The sequence below is a fragment of the Halichoeres trimaculatus genome, unplaced genomic scaffold (assembly GCF_033239565.1).
Source record: "Halichoeres trimaculatus isolate MK-OKI-2021-1 unplaced genomic scaffold, fHalTri1.1 fHalTri1_scaffold_10, whole genome shotgun sequence".
Classification (NCBI taxonomy): domain Eukaryota; kingdom Metazoa; phylum Chordata; class Actinopteri; order Labriformes; family Labridae; genus Halichoeres; species Halichoeres trimaculatus.
The window spans coordinates 11,355,778-11,373,217 of NW_027437187.1; the positions used below are offsets into that span (position 1 = coordinate 11,355,778).

At 39.1% G+C, this 17,440-nt stretch overlaps 1 protein-coding gene across 1 annotated transcript in view; it reads right to left on the minus strand.

The window, feature by feature from the left end:
- LOC141796416 (polypeptide N-acetylgalactosaminyltransferase 18-like) overlaps positions 1-17,440 on the minus strand; it is a 217,857-nt gene that overhangs the window by 43,198 nt on the left and 157,219 nt on the right. Inside the window, exons 7-8 of the mRNA XM_074677517.1 lie at positions 9,943-10,128; positions 6,234-6,371 (exon numbers count right to left, since the gene is read on the minus strand). Of these exons, the coding sequence (XP_074533618.1) occupies positions 6,234-6,371; positions 9,943-10,128 (324 nt within the window). The remainder of the gene's footprint in view (positions 1-6,233; positions 6,372-9,942; positions 10,129-17,440) is intronic.

Sequence of the window (17,440 nt, forward strand, 5' to 3'; positions counted from 1 at the left end):
GAAAAAAAAACAAAACAGAAATGTTTCAAGTAAGTGAAAAAGTAGTTTGGTAATAAACCAGACAATAAGTTGAATAATGTAGGGCAGATGATTAAGCAGATTATAATTATGACGAGTTGAGCAAAATCACCTTCCCTCTGCATAGTTTAAAATGACATCCTGTCAAAATTGTCTATGTAGCACAAAACAGGAAGCAAAGGTGACATTTAGAGTTATCTTAAGTTTGAAGGTATTTATTCACTAACAGATGTTATAAGTTTATTTGCAAAGGAATTATGTAAAATGTTGACCAGATTGTTCATGCTTCTTTGCAATACTCAGTACCAAAGGTTTAGGGCAGAAATTACCCCTACAGCAGTGTTTTTGTGCAGCAGAAGCCCTGAGCGCTCGCACCAAACACCCCCTCCCTGCTCCTCTGCAGGTTTCCTCTGCACTCAGACGGGGCAATATTTTACTTGACCAAAAACACAAATAAACTGACTCCCACCGAAAAACTCTGATATTGGTCTGTATTCACGCTTTATTTAGAGTATTTTCAGCGCGTTACTTTCACACAAAAACACCGCTAAATAAGGCTCTAGTTCTCATCGTGTCTCTTCGTCCTGGCAGACTACCTGCGTTTGTTGATATCTGGCATGCCGCGCACGTGGACTGATACAGTAAGCGGTGAGCTCCTCGTAGCCAGCTGTGGCTCTGCAGCGGAGGTAGCGCTGTTTTATGACACGATGAGAACTAGAGCCTTATTTAGCGGTGTTTTTGTGTGAAAGTAATGCGCTGAAAATTCTCTAAATAAAGCGTGAATGCAGACCGATATCAGAGTTTTTTGGTTGGAGCCCGTTTATTTGTGTTTTTTGGTCAAGTAAAAAATGGCCCGTGCAGAGTGCAGAGGAAACCTGCAGAGGAGCAGGGAGGGGGTATTTGGTGCGAGCGCTCTGGGCTTCTGCTGCACAAAAACACTGCTGTAGGGGTAATTTCTGCCCTAAACCTTGTGACAGGACCCAACTTGTTCCATCCCAGAGTATCACTTTAAAGCTAATCTACAACCGTAGTAATCTCGTATTAAAAAACAGTAAAACTGCAGCTAGTTGTCAGCGCAAAACAGCAAGTCAGCAATCAAAAAAGCTGGCATGATGAACTCAAAGCAGGAAACAAACAGATAAAACCAATTTAATTTTTGGCCACAGTTGTCCAGATATCTCCTGGTTTGAACACTTACTAAATGGAGGGACTGACTGGGCCATCATCATGCAAAGATCAGCTTAAAATGTACCAGGTCAAACTGCAGATATAAACAGTTTCATCCTCTGAAACTGCTGAAAATAAACAGATATATCTTTATAAGAACCAAATAAACATGACAAATGTGGAAATTGAAGGTGTCCTTCTTAGAGTGGGAGATGGAGGCAGGGTGAGGAACAATTCGTCATGACTTAAAGATACTCATGAAATCTATTTATCTGGAGCCACAGTGTTATGTTCAAGTTTATGGCACTTTGAGAAAGTGTTTCATTTCTTACCAGTTCAACGAGTATCAGAATAATATTCTCCTCTAGTTCAGTATTCACAGTGTGTGAGCAGTGCATTCATCCAGCTTGTGTTTCCAGTTAAATAAGCGATAAGTGAATAAACAACACCCACAGATGGCATCACACTAGAGCACTTGTTGTACTTTCTCAAACTGCGATTTCCTGCGAGACTTTGTTTTTGTCAAATATGTAAACTTCATATCTACATCTCTCAGATGACACAGCGGCGACACTTTCATCTCACACTCTGAAAGCAGAGTCCCCGCACATGCTCAGTGGTGTCAACAAATAACTCCACTGTGATTGAAGTATTTATCGAATGACAAACACAAGAGGTGGCGGAGAGGCTGTCTCAGAGCTACAGGCTGAGGAGCGGCTGATGTTTGAGTGGAGCCAGCCTTTACTTCTTTTTTCAATTCACGAATCACTTTTTTTTTGTGGTGGCAGCCTTGAAGTCATGCGGAGAAAATAAAGCTGAAAGCACATGACCTTTGCAACCTAAAGGAAATAGCTTCTGAATCACTGTTGCCGTTGACTGTGTTCTCTTTCAGTACACAGGTTAGAACGGTCACAACACAGAACATCTGCACAGTAGTTGACTAAAGGTTAAACTGAGACTGCAATTAAAATACACAATCAAAACTGAAATGAATAAATTGCTTCTTCTCTGACTGTTGAGGAGTACTCATTTTTCCTCCTCTATCAGCAGGAGCAGTCATAGCATTGGGATAACTCTTTGCAGCTTTCAACTGATTACTGTCATTTTTCAATTATGTAAAATCTCCCCACAGCCGATAGCTGACGAGAGGAGTAACCATGCAGAAATAGAGTGGTGCAAAAAGGTTCACCCTTTCAATACTCTGTTGTTGTGAATTAAAGAGAGCTCTCACAGTGTGTTCTGAGGTTAATGGAAAAGTTTAAGTTTTGCAGAATATTTGGAAAAGTTACATACAGATGGAAAAGTTTCATCACAGGGATGCTGTCTCAGAGTTATTCTGTTATTTTTAACCCAATTCCAGTACGAGTAAGAGATAGCTTTTACTAATGCACCCCCTACACACACAGCTTTCAACCCTCTCATTAGCATCTAAGAAACATTTAGATTTACATGTTACATTTATTAATATGTGCTCAGAGACATCTGGTTCTTCATTTCCCTGTATACGTGCTAAATACCTATCCTGGTTTCTGGTCACTACATCTTATACATGCAGGCGCATGTGCTGTTTATTTTTTACCACACAAGCTGCAGCAGTTATGAAATGAAGGAAAAATTAGATCACTGCAGCTTATTGTGAGCTTAGCCCTATTAAACACAAGCATTGCATTAGGGATGCTGAATCCACCTCATTTCCAGCACCTCGAGAAGCATACAGTATCCTGAACATGTCCCCAAATCTGTTTGTTTTCAGTCGGTTACAGCACGCACATAAGTCAAAGCAGCATACCTGCAAACTCTCCTGTTTTCCCAGGTTTGCCTTCTCCTTCCCGTCTTGTTGTTTCTCCTGGGAAATTCCTGGGATTTTTACAGCCTAACAACCTAATTATAAAGAAAAATCTATATAACCTTAAGGGATGCATATTGTTTGTCTGCACACACCAAAGTTGCCAGAGGGGCTATGATTTAAATACACATTCAGGATTCACAGCCACACAGAATGTGAAGACTGCCTCCTTGAACACCTGGCAACAACAATTCATTGGGTGTTGCACTCTGGACAAGCAGGAATTGTATTGACTAGTTGATTATAAAGCAACCAGGCTGTTATCCCCCAAGACCTCTGACACCATCATTGCTCCCTATGTGTTAAAATCTGAGTTCTGGAAAGTATGCGAAAAGGAGCGATGGGGAAAGATATGTTGATACAACTGGTGGGACACAGTTGTCATTGAGTTCACCAAAGACAACTTCCTGATGGATAAGGTGTTCTCTAACTTGTTATGTGACATGGTTACACCAATAGTGTAACTTAAAGAGTAAAACACTCTTGTTTAGGGATGGGTACCGAATTAGGTACTTTTATAGGTACCGACCGAAATCTGTCAAAAGTATCGGGTACCGATTCATGTAAAATCAAAAGGTACCATGTTTAGGCACCTAAATGCATTCTTGTGACCGAGGGAGTGGAAGAGTAGGCGATTTTCCATGCTGAACACAGCATTGCAAGATTACATACTGACGAATAAATATGTTACGTTGAATTTTTTTTTTTATTATTATTAAACAAATTTATATTTTTTACCACATAAACACAAAAAAGTACCGAAAATTGGTACCGTTAAGTACCGGTTCCGATTGTCAGGTACCGGGCGTTGGTACTGTATCGTTTCATATGTGAAAGGTACCCATCCCTACTCTTGTTGCTGCTGCCATGTTTGTTTTGTTGATAGGTCCTTTTACTGCAAAAAAATAAAACTAATCAGGTGTTTTTGTCTCATTTCTCATAACGTCATTCAAGCTGGATTCACCTGGATAATACGGATAAGAATATCTTATCTTAAGATATTAAAAGTCAGAAGTAAAGCCTGAATTGCATGTAATGAGAAAAAAAATGACAATGGAATGGGAAAAAAATTACTTATAAGTTTTCAGAATTTGGATGATAAACTTACACTGTAAACCCAGATAAGTTGGGTTTACTTGAAAAATGTTTGTAAACCGGTTACCTAAAAAAAAACTAAGTAATGAAATAATTTAATTTAACTCAATATCTTAAGTAATTACGATTATTATGGAAAATCATTCTACTGAATGACTTAAATCAAATAAACCTGATGCTTATCTGTTATGAATGAAAATATTAAGTAATGTTAAGAAATGTTGGATATCACTGTAAAACATAATAAGTTGACTTTACTCAAAACTGAAAGATGTGATATCAATAAATTTGCCTTGTGAATTAAATGAATCTAATAGTGAAAAAAAAAACAAGCAGATCTAAACAACTAAATTAAATAATATTTTAAAGTACAGCAGGGTCTCATATCCACAGTGTTCCCTCCTCACTCATGGTTACAAATGCAGTCTCAACAAAAATCAGCTCTAATTTCAAAACTTTAGTAACCGTGAGTGAGGAAGGAAGGCAGTAGATATGAGACCCTGCTGTACATTGAAACATTGTTCTTCAGGGGGCACAGGTTGTCTGAGCTCCACGGCACTGACTGGTGGTCTGTGCTCCATGGCACAGGGTCTTGTACCTACTGACTTTTGCAGTGTGTGCCTAATGGTTAATATATTAATAAATGAAATGTTTGACTGGACCATCATGCAATTTTAGCCAATTTTGAAATTAAGTGTAAAAAGATATATGTATTTAATCATTTATGTCACAGTCACTCCACTCCACATTTAGCATGGACAGCTAATCGATGCCACATAGAGCACAGACATCTGCTCCATGCTGTGACGCACAGACAAACAGTCCGTGTAATGTGGAGTACAGACAGCCTGTGCCACTGCTGCACGTCTAGAAGTACATCAGGGTCTCATATCGACTGTGTCCCCTCCTCACTCACAGTTACAAAACACAGTCACAAACTAATGATTTTAGGTTGTGCTTACTTAAACATTAACAAAAGTTAAATCTACTCAAAAATCATTATTCTCAACACTGAAAACTCAGACATTTGAGTAAATTGAACTTACTAACAAATTTTAAGTTTTCATAGTTTAATCAAATTGAGTAATTTGAATTTGGGGGTTTACAGTGCATATCAAAACACTAGACATGTCATTTTGTCTTATTTCTTTAGCAGATTTTTAGATTATTTACAAGAAACCCTGTTCTTATTTTTAGCCTTGAAAATCCTAAAATACATTTTTCTGGACTTGGTTAAATTTGACTAGTACGCTTAGTACGTCATTTTTAACTGACACTAGACATAAGCACTTACTTAGTTTTGAGTTTTTTGTAGTGTAGCCTAAGACTGTGCATCTGCACATAGTTGAAGGCTCTTAGAAAAGTGGAAAGTAAAAGTATATATATGCCACAGTATCTGGTTTCTTTCAGAGTTCTTCAGAATGAAATTGTGATGAAGTGTTTGTCCAAACACAAAAATATCATACCCAACAAAACCAGGATACTCAAAGTCATGTAAATGTCAATTGTCAGTGTATACAACTGGATAAACACAGAGCATGTTTTGCTCTGCTTCCCGAAAATATCCAGACCAAAACTTGAAGAAAAATAAAATGAACGACTCAAGTACGACCTCCAAAATTAAAAGAGACAAAACTTATAGGGTAATCACAACATCTCAAACCTTAAAAATACGATATGTGCTGTTGTTCTTTAGTCATAATAAATATTTCTTTAATTGCTGAAGCTCCTTATGAAATGTCTTTGAGAACACAGTCGCCTTCGGCTGAAATGTGACAAGCAAAGAAACTATTAAAAAATATGTTTCACTTTGTCAAAATTCCTTGCTGGTTTGCTGCCACAACAAAGGCTGATTAATTGTTGATGGAGCTAAAGGAGCGTCTTCATCTTAATTCAAATACTCCTGAATACTTCATGTGGTGCGTGTTAGAGATTCTGCATGTGTAGCACCCAGAGGGATGGAGCAAAAAGTGTATTTTAGTCTCCCTTAAACTATCTTGATTTAGCATACTTGTTCTTGTGGGTACCTTGATGTTCCTAATCTATGAGCTGCTTTAAAGTGTGATGTTGAAAAATTCAAAGCAGGGTTACAGGATGGTGTACTCACCACTCCATAAGCAACTGTGTCGCTGTAGGATCGCAGCTCTGGGTAGATGTTGGTGAGGAACCAGCTGAACGGTCGGCACTGGAGTTTGGATCTCAAAGCCTTTCTCTTGGAAATGTCCCCAATATCTATTCCTGAGTTCTACGAAGAAATAAAACATGAACAACACAAATGGAAACACAAAAAGAGCAACAACCTCATTCTTCTCCACATGGTTGCAGTGAATTCAACAAATCTAAACTTTGGGATGAAGAATAAGGAGATTGTGAATCAGCCTTCCATTAATATAAGAGCTGCTCAGGGCTTTGAGAGTTTAAATCATTGCTGCAGAGCTTTGCTTGACTTTAAATTCCAGTTAAGCTCGACACCCTGACACATTTTATGCCTCATTATTTTTGCTCATATCTATCATTGTATTATATACTGTTATTTATTCAGCACGTATTTCATTGATGCTGTTTATGGATTTTACAGCACTTGAATGAAGTGTGGTTGATTTAAACCTGCTGTATAATTAAACATTGACTTTTTCAACTGACAATAAACCAAAACATGATTTGACTAATCACAGAATGTGGGTGGGGAAGTTTCAGCAAAGAGAGGCCAAACACAGATATAAATGAAAGGCTTTAGCTTCATAGACGGCTGAAAGGACATGCAAAAAAGGATAAAAAGGAGGACAATGACCAAATAGAACAGGTTTATTTCAGTACTTAGAACAGTGGATCATCAGTACTGACTGATACTAGAAAAAATGTATGAAACAATGAATCACAACTTTATATTATGTTCTTTGTTTGATATACTGAAGGTGGTGTATAAGATGAGAATAAACTGATGAGGACTAAATGTGGGCATATGGAGAGTAATATTTGACCTCAGAGGGGGTATCCTGCCTTCCCATATTTCAAACATGGATTTAAAGAAATAATGCTGGATGTCCATAAAACATGTTCATATTCTTAAAGTGCTACATATTTGTATGTTACAGAGATCCCGAAACTGTAAACTGTTTAAATAAGCCCAAGATCTACAGGAGCTCTTCATGAAATCTTCAGAAGACTTTCTGTAACAATGAGGTCATCACAGGGATCTCCTATCTGGGTCATGACACGTTGGAGAGTCTCAAACAGTGAGGTCTGTTCATAGCCCCAACAGGCCTCCTAAAGGCTGGCCAATCAGAGATGAGGAGGGCTGTGGAGCAGGGAGCCTTAAAGTGATACTCTGGGATGGAACAAGTTGGGTCCTAGCACAAGGTTTACGGCAGAAATTACCCCTACAGCAGTGTTTTTGTGCAGCAGAAGCCCAGAGCGCTCGCACCGAACACCCTCTCCCTGCTCCTCTGCTGGTTTCCTCTGCACTCAGACGGGGACATATTTTACTTGACCAAAATATACAAATAAACGGACTCCCACCAAAAAACACTGATATTGGTCTGCATTCACGCTTTATTTAGAGAATTTTCAGTGCGCTACTTTCACACAAAAACACCGCTAAATAAGGCTCTAGTTCTCATCATGTCTCTTCGTCCTGGCAGACTACCTGTGTTTGTTTATATCTGGCACGCCACGCGCGCGCGCAGACTATTACACTTAGCGGCGAGCGCCTCGTAGCCAACTGTGGCTCTGCAGCGGAGGTAGCGCCGTTTTACTACACGATGAGAACTAGAGCCTTATTTAGCGGTGTTTTTTTGTGAAAGTAACGCGCTGAAAATTCTCTAAATAAAGCGTGAATGCAGACCAATATCAGTGTTTTTTGGTGGGAGTCTGTTTATTTGTATATTTTGGTCAAGTAGAATATGTCCCCGTCTGAGTGTAGAGGAAACCAGCAGAGGAGCAGGGAGGGGGTGTTTGGTGCGAGCGCTCTGGGCTTCTGCTGCACAAAAACACTGCTGTAGGGGTAATTTCTGCCCTAAACCTTGTGATAGGACCCAACTTGTTCCATCCCGGAGTATCACTTTAAAGGTAGGCTCAACAGGAACTTTTGTTACTTGCTATTAAACACAACATTTAAACTGGGCTCCTCCTCCTTTCCTTGAATCAGCAGCAGCACACACCCACAGCCTCCAACTATGACTTTGTAAACACACTCATCAGCCCAGTAACCACCTGTAGCATTACGTTCTTATGTGGTACTTGAGAGCCGTGCACCTGACTTGGCATGTTAGCACAAGCTAAACACAGGTACTGCTCTCCAAGTGCCTGAAAGCCAGTGAAAGTCGAGTCAAGCTTCACTCTCATATAGGAAAAAAGCTTTATCAGCTTGTTTTACATCCTTCATGTTACGTCCGCTATTGTAGCTGCATGATTCTGCTCTGATTAGCCTCTTCCATTTTCTAATCAATACCCAAAGTCACTTGCACACTGGACTCTCTGTGATTGGCTGATGTACCCATGCTTACTCTCCACCCAGAAACATCTCAACACAACCACAACATCAAGAACAGGCTTTGGAGAGGGTTGAGGCAGATACAGACACTGACACACATGCATAGAGACCCAGAAGTGACAGTTACGCAGGATAATACCTGTAAAAGCTGGCATTATAATTTTTAGGAAAAGCCTGAAGACTCAAACTTTAAAGATTCAGCAGCTTAAAGTGAAGCATTTCTGATGGAGGCTGAAATAAGAGTATAAATCCAAAACAAGTACAAATACCCACTCTTTAATATTATTGCAAACATTCTCTTGCTTGGATTCCTTTTTCTATTTCTTTTTGTTAGTGTTTGTTTTAAATTAGTAGATAATTAACACAACTTAAGTTTAGCAAAATAACTTGTACTACAAAAAATGAAACTCCATTTCAATTTTTAATCAATCACTCTGCAACAACTCATTTAATAGAATATCATTAGCTGAATAGAACTTATACCAAAAGAAATCCTTGATTAGTTTGTGGCTTTTCTTAGGTACAAATTTGTATTGAGGAAAGAAAAAAGGCTGATGGGTAGAAGAGAAAGTCGTGCTGGCTCATGAGCCTTTTTTATTTTATTTTTTAAACATTATCTCTGACTCAGGCTACACCCACACTTGATGTATATTTCTAAAAACTCCATGAATACACCAAGCCAGCAAGTAATAAGATTATGTCTGTCATGTCAAACACCTTAGAAGAAAAGTATGCTCATATATGTCCAGTTTTCCACGATAATTGTGAACTAAGGAGTTAAAATGTATTTAGTATGATATGTAACGGAGAAAATAAGGAGTGGAGTTTCTTCTAAACAAGATGTTTGTGTCCACCTCAGTTCTCAGAGACCTGTTTATATGTGGACACACCTCTTCAAAAGTATTCACAAATATGTGGATGGAAAAAGAACCCATGTAGCAGAGTCAAACTAAACTTCCCCTCCCTTCTCACACAACTAAAATAATCTGAAACTTCACAATTAAAGAAAACTGAAGACCTCAGATGGGTATCACTATTTTTTTTTTTTTAATCTAAGTAAAAACCGCCAACCTTAAAACTGATGAATCCAGAAAAAAAAACCTTGTCTCCCATTTTCTCTTGTTTTTCAGCCAATTATCTTTCATTCTGGACCCCAGTTGTAGTTGCTAGGCGATTCGTGACAGGTTTCTCCAACAAAAATAAACATGTTTGCAATTATGCTTCACACAACCTCCCACACAAAGAGGACAAGCACAGTATTAAATACTGACACACATGTATACACACACATGAGTGCGCACACATGCAAGTTAGTTCTGTTTACCTGTAGAGGAACATTCCAGGCCATGTAGACGTGACTCTTGTACTGGTCCATCCAGACCTCAGCCACCCTCAGAGCGTTACGGCGTACGTGGGCTGTCAGGTTCTCTGTGTAGGGCTTGTGAGCACGCTCAATGTGTGCAATCCTTGAGCAGGGCAAGACCTCTACGCTGCCACCACACTGCCACACCTACATGAAAAACACACACACACATAACAGATGCATTTAGAGTCAAATAAAGATATTTTTAGCACTTTTACTTGTCAACATGTTGGTTTAATTCCTCAATCCTCTGAATAAAAGCTGCGTTTTCACTTAGACAACTTGGACCGACAGCTCCATAGATCAGCATAAACAGAACAACAAACAGTTTTTACATCTTTTGACAGTGAAGGATGTCTGGATGTTTGGAAAGACTGAGCGAGGATCGTGGGAAACACTCAATGGTTTGATCTTTACAAATTGAACACTGGTTGAGCAGTGTGTGAAGCAACTTTGACAGTTTAAGCAACATTCAGCTTAACTCATGTAGTTGGACAAGGCACCTGCCAACATAACCCAAAACTACTTATCATAACAACTGAAACATAAACAGCTTCTGTTTCTTTACTCCAGCCCAAAATTTCTCCATTGTAGATGTAACAACATCCTTAAACTACCTGCCTGTAGCTACAAGTCATTTAATTTCCCTGAATGCGTAATCAAACTGTAAGTAACTGAATACAACTTTCAGTTAAATGCTTTCAAATCTGTCCACCTTACAGACTTAGAACGTGGCTCCATAAGCACTTTGAGCTTAGATTTCCAGCTCATTCATCACACTGTGATGACCCCTGCAGTGCCTCCCTGTCGAGCTCTATTGCTTACCTGTCCGTTCTGTCTCTGCAGGTGCTTGTTAGGCCCACTGGCCTCACCTTGGGGCCCAGTAAGTGGCAAGGTTTATTTCCTGGCTGCAGCAGTCTCTTCCCCTCTCATACACTTTAACAGACACTCTGCTTGGCTCCAACTTTTGCTTGCACTTCTGGTTTTACTCTTGGTTCAAAATATTGGTTGAACAATCCCAAAAAGCACCCGAGCCCATTTGTAAAGAGTCGTACTGACTGTAACTGCTCAATTTGGTTTGTCAAGAAAGAAGCAGGTGTGCTGTGCAGACTGGTTCAAGGAGCTAAGCAGCAGCTGGTGCAGTTAACCCAGAGAGAGGTCACGTCTGAGCTTGAGGACAAGAGGCGATTTCACCGTCAGAGTTTTAGGAGAGCTCAGCCCCAAATAAGGCGGTGAGATGATTGAACATTTAACATTAAATACACAACACTTCAAACAAACAAACAAACACTTTGATTCAAACAAATGCTGAGTAACTTTTACCTCACAAGTACACAAGACAACAAAAGCTGGAATATGCTGTTTGCAAAGATATCAAGCTTGCAACAGTACTAACATCATTAACATAGGCATGATTATTATTTTTTCAGCTTAAAAGAGGCTGGAGAGATTCACCCTGGTTAAAAAATGTGATCACCACATCTGCATGTTACTGTAATACAGTAATTAACTGTATAATGGTAATTTAAAAAATGTGTCTAATCAAAATGGTCAAAATAAAATATTTGTTTTTTAAACCTCTGAGAATCTGTAAGGGAAATATTTTCCCTAACATCCTGACAATTCATTTACAAGTTCGGTGTTTGGCTACCTAATACCAATGGTATTAAGCTTTTGACTTTGTATTTAAAACCTCTGCTCTCTGACACCTGTGCATACAGTCCAAGTGATCAACTACTTTTCATAACATGATTATACAGAAAATAAGACTAACATGTTTACAAACTGAATAATACCCACTGAATTAAAAATCTTAATGGGCATGTGCACATGTGATTGTATTTTTTCAGGGGTGCTGGGATGCAGTTTAGGGTTGACATGCAATTGCATGCCGATTTTCCTAATTTAGGGGGATCGGTAGGGATGGGTACCTTTCACATTTGAAACGATACGGTACCAATGCCCGGTACCTGGCAATCGGTACTGGTACTCAACGGTATTAATTTTCTGTACTTTTTTGTGTTTATACGGTAAAATATATCAATTTGTTTAATAATAAAATGTATTTTTTTCAATTGAACAAATTTATTCTTCAGTATATACCCTTATAATGCTGTGTTGATGTCCAGCATGGAAAAATCTCCTACTCTCCCACTCCCTCACAGTCACAAGGATATGCTTAGGTACCTTTTGACTTGTCGAAAATCGGTACCCAGTACTTTTGACAGAATTCAGTCGGTACCTGTAAAAGTACCTAATTCCATACCCATCTCTAGGGATTGATGATCTGTGATCAGGGGTCAGTGATTGGCACATCCTTACAGATGAAACTGATCTTTTATACTTCCGGGAAGGTCTGACATCCAGCCATTGTTGCTTTTTACTCTGAGAGCTAAAATTCAGGACAGTTTATTGGTTGTTTAAGTTTAAACATTAAGATTTTATTGTTTCACAGGTATTATTCAATGATTTTTAATGAAAAATAAAAAGGAACATTGAAGGTATATGCTGTCAGTTATAAAAAACAAAAAGCCAAAATCTGTATTGGCCCAAATCAGTATCAGCAGGTCAGGCTTTTCAAAGACTGGTGATCGGTGCACCTCTAGTTTAGGGTTGTGTTAAATACAGAGACTAAGAATGGAAGTGAGCCCCACTCTCAAATGTCAGGTGGAGTAACTTCATACACATGGACAAGTTGTTTAGAGTTCAACTAATGTGATAAGTGAGCTGCTTCATACACTCAAAAAAGGAACATTGGTGTTTGTTCAATCAGCACAAATAAAACATGTAGCTTCTACTAGATTATTTCATGTTCAGTGGTTAAACATGATTAAATCATGTTGTTTCAGCATGATGTGCAAAATTGTTGAACCAACAAGATCGCTTTATGTTAACTCAACCTAATTGGTTTAGGTAGGAATCCCATCTGCAACACCTCTCCAGAGCAGGAGGTGGCAGTAATGTACAATAGGCCCTATTCAACAGAGAGCAGAGCCAGAGGATAACCTGCACTGTAAAAAGGGAATCTTCGATCCGTTGAAGTGAAGTAATTTTTTTAATCAATCCAACTCAATATTTAAGTTAAGGTTTCCAATGTATTTTTGTGGATCATATCAACTTGAAATTCTGTGTTACTACAACCAATAAAAAGAAGTAGTTGGACCAACCTAAATTATTAAACATGGATTTAGTTGTGATCTCTTAGGAAATTTGAGTAAATTCTACTAAGTGTATTTGAGTTACAACAACAAATGTTATTAATTTGAAATAACTTAAAGATAACATGTACATTAAGATTAAATAAATTATCTAGATCTAGATAAAGATATCGTGTGCAACTGCTAAAATTAATAAAATTGGGTTAATTCAACAAAACATTTTTTTCAGTGTATCTTGGGTGATAAATAATGATTAGGAATCATAGATTGTGCATTTATTAGCTCTTGGTGAAATAACCCCATCTTCTCACAAAACACAGGTTGAGCTGCTCCAAACCCGCTCATGTCTTGAGGCCTTGTGGCGGACGGGTTTAAGTACATAGATAATAAAAAGTCTTTCAACATATCCACCACTCTGAGATTTTGAAAGAACACAGTGTTCTCGTGCTTCAGTTAGGGTAAAGTAAAGAGGGAGGGATTGGGTCAGAAGAGGAAGGAGAAGGTACACTCTGCTTTCCCTTACCACCTACTTTAAATGAGGAAGAGGAGAGCAGAGAGTTTCCTCTTATCTTTGTCTCGGTCCTTAACTGCTTTCCTCATCAAAATCCATTGAGTAGTTTTAACTGCATCTCCTCTATTGCCTGTCACAGCACTTCCAGTTTTCTGCATGATGAGAGAGTTGATTGTGTGGAACAATGAAGAATAGCTTTCACCTCTTTGTTTGTACCACAGGAAAGTTTAAAGAAACCGTTTGAATCGGTGGTACTCACCGCTGTCTTTAACCACTTCTATCATTTCCAGGCTTCAGTCAGCACCTATGTGTAAATTAGCAATCCTTTTTGATTTAATGCTCTTGAAAGAAGTTTCACTTTTGGCTGCCTTTTCAATTGCTCATAAATGCCTTTCAAGGAGATTTGATGGTTAGTAAGTAGCAGTCAGTGGCAGTAAATTTGTTAGAAAATAAAGCCTGGCGTCCACAGATGCTTCTTCATGGGCCAACAAATGTTGATCTCTCATGACTCCAGATGCCTATCGGATGAAGCCTCAACACAGGAGTATATTGTATCAACCAAACAAGCCCTGATGAATGTTTACTTAAACAGAATTCCCTGTTCCCTCCTCTCCATTCGTGCACTTTGTGTGTTTGTGCTATAATCCCTTCTGCCGCCTGGCCCCCTTCACTGTATCCTTCCTCAGCAGAGAGCGGCTGCTGCTGCTGCTGAACAACAGTAAAACTGTAGAGCTGGCTTGGCGCCCAGGTGGGAGCGCAGACAGCAGCCAAATTCAGAGATAATACACGCTTCCCTCAGAAATACCTCAACGTTCTCTATAAAGGATTTACAACACGGGGCTAGAGTGTGAGGAGCTATTCTTCGAGTATAACCATCTATGTCTGAGTGTGTGGGTGTGCAGCGCCAGATAGAGAGGAGGACGGGAAAAAAGCGGGCAGTAAGGAGAGGGAGAAAGAGGAGAGATTTATAAAGAGTAGGAGGCATAAAACAGTAAAGGTGAGGGGGATAAAAGTGGAGAAAGTGTGAAGCGAAGTGAGGAAATAAAGGGAGGAAAGAGAATAACAGCTTCTCCTTGTCTTCTTCAGTGCGTCTTTCCAGAAGCTTTTCATTTTTGTCTTTTGTTATCTCCTCCCTCTTAAAAAGCCTTTTTCATGGGTAAAACAGGGTCATGCACCAGCTCTTCCTCTGAAAACTCCTCTGAACGTCCTCATAGTGTTAACTAGTCACACTTTGTGAGCGTTGGCATCCAATGTGTGGAACTTGTTTCTCATTTGTGTGTGTGTCACCCAGACAAAACACAGCACATCTACATCCCTAATTGTGTCCCAGTCCGTCGTCTTTGGTTTAATGCCGAACAAATCTTGCTGGTGGACTCGTGTTTTTTGAAGTTTTAATGAGAAAATAAATGTGAAAGGCAACAATGAATGAAGTAGTGAATTATAAACCATTTCGAGAAAGACCGCCTGTGGTGATAAAGAAGACGAGAGACAATGAACGCAAAACATGCAAAATATTTTTGCCATGGCGTAGACGGAGCTTCATGAAAGCAATCTTTGTCACAATGGGAGCTTGCAGACCAGAGATAGGAGGACGTGCTTCTGCATGAATCGAGAGAGAAACATCACATGGCTGATAACAAAAGGCTGCGTTTGGAGCATTGGAAATAAAAAAAAAAGATAGAAATAGAACATCCTGTTTTTCTTTTCATTTAAACCTTAAGTTGAACTCAACACATGATGAATTAGTTAGAGTAAGAAAAATACCCTTGGGACACGAAACCAGCGCAGATTCTGTCAAAATACCACTTGTTATTTTCATAATCACTGATCTACAAAGGACTCTTACATTGCAGTCTGATTTTTTTCCCACAAAGTACAAATGGATGTGGTCATAGTCAAAACTGTGAGGTATCTGATAATAGCAATGTGTTTCATGTGGGTCCAGGCGAGTTGGTTTGATGTCAGGACCTGTGGCACCAGCACTGTTTGCTCTCGAGAAGCAAATGTCACTGTTTGGCTGATCTTCTTGCTAACCTTTAGCTGCTCTTCAACTGTTGAATTCCTCACACACAGTGAGATGAACAGAGGCTGCAGCCTGCTCTGACTCAACTCTTACATTGTAACAGCTACACACCAAGCACAACAGTAGCTCTGAAGTATTAGGGGTGTCCCAGTCCGATATTGATATTGGATATCGGTCCGATATCAGCAAAAAAACAAATATCGGTATCGTATCGGAATGCATCTAAAATCTCCGATATAAGCAGTCCATTCCAGACCCTGCTCCTGCTGTTTTTATTTAATTTATTTAGGTTATTTTCTGGGTCTTCTAATTTATTCTCTATTTTATTCAATTACTAGTATATTCTTATGTTTAATGTTAAAATTTCTGTTACCCATTGGTTAATAATGAATGGGTCAGTTTTTCCTTATACCTACTGTTCCTGACTCCTGTTCTTTGTTTGAATGATGTCACTTAATCAAGCCTTTTCTAACATGACAGACATACTACAAAATAAGTAATAAAAGTATGTATGTTTAATGCTGATATCGTATCGGATTAATATCGGTATCGGCCAATACTCAATGCTGCAGTATCGGTATCGTATCGGAAGTGAAAATGTAATATCGGGACATCCCTATGAAGTATCTCTCCACCCATTGGGTTAACTTCACACTGCAAAAAAAATAATAATAATTGTCAAGCGTTTGTGTCTCATTTTTAGTATAAACTGTCTTGTTATACCTGATGTGAACCAAATTCACCTGACGAGTCCAGAAAAACATCTTGTTTCAAGAGGTTTAAATACAAAAATGAGGTCTGATTCACTTGAAAGAAATAAAAAAATCTGCCAATGGCACAAGAAAAAATTGCTATAAAATTGCTTGAAACTAGAATAACGTCTAAATGCAAGTAACTTTTCGCTTATTCCATTGGCAGATTTTTTTTTTTTACCTTGTTTCAAGCATTTCAGACATTATTTTGTCTTTAAATGACTTGGAACAAGACATTTTCCTGGACTATTTAGGTGAATGTGGTAATAGTAAGTCTAAAAAGACATTTTCTACAAAAATTATGACAAAAAACACTAGATAAGTTTTCAGTTTTTTCCAGTGCAGTTCAGGAGTTTGCAGAGAGGAGCACAGGGTGACTGATACAAAGCTCCTTACGTGACTCCTGGCCCTCTCTGAGTGCATAAGCTAAACGATGACAGGGCTGCTGACAGCTGGAGGAAGCATCTGATGCAGGTCAGGGCGACACAGATGGCTGCTGGTGAGATCCTCCTGCAGAGAGACAGGCTGTTCGCTGTCTCGCTGCTTAAGATTGAGTCAGAAGTCCTTTATGCTCAGGACAACAGGTGTTCAAGCAATTTGTAACAGTGAGGAAACATACGCCAGAGGACCTCTTTAACAGAGGCTAACCTCTCCGGTCTTTTCAGAAGACCTCATGGTGACGGCACAGTGAGAAGCACAGAGATAGGCATTATCTAACTCACGATGGTTCAGAAAGGTTCTGACATTCAAGCCTCCCATTGAGGGAGTCAAGGATGAGACGTGGACAAAAGCTCTTTATGAGTGAGAGAAGGACACATCACTGACAGTGCGGCAAAATGTGCACAAACAACAGGACAATTTAAGCCATTGGCTGGATCGGTCATTTAAATTCACAGCACGATATAAAGTTTATAGCATCTGGTCAAAGGCGTTTTAAAGGGAATATTTAGGGAGCTGTAATTCCTGTAATGAGCATCCTTTGTTTATCTGAGCTGAGGTTGAACCCAGATCACCA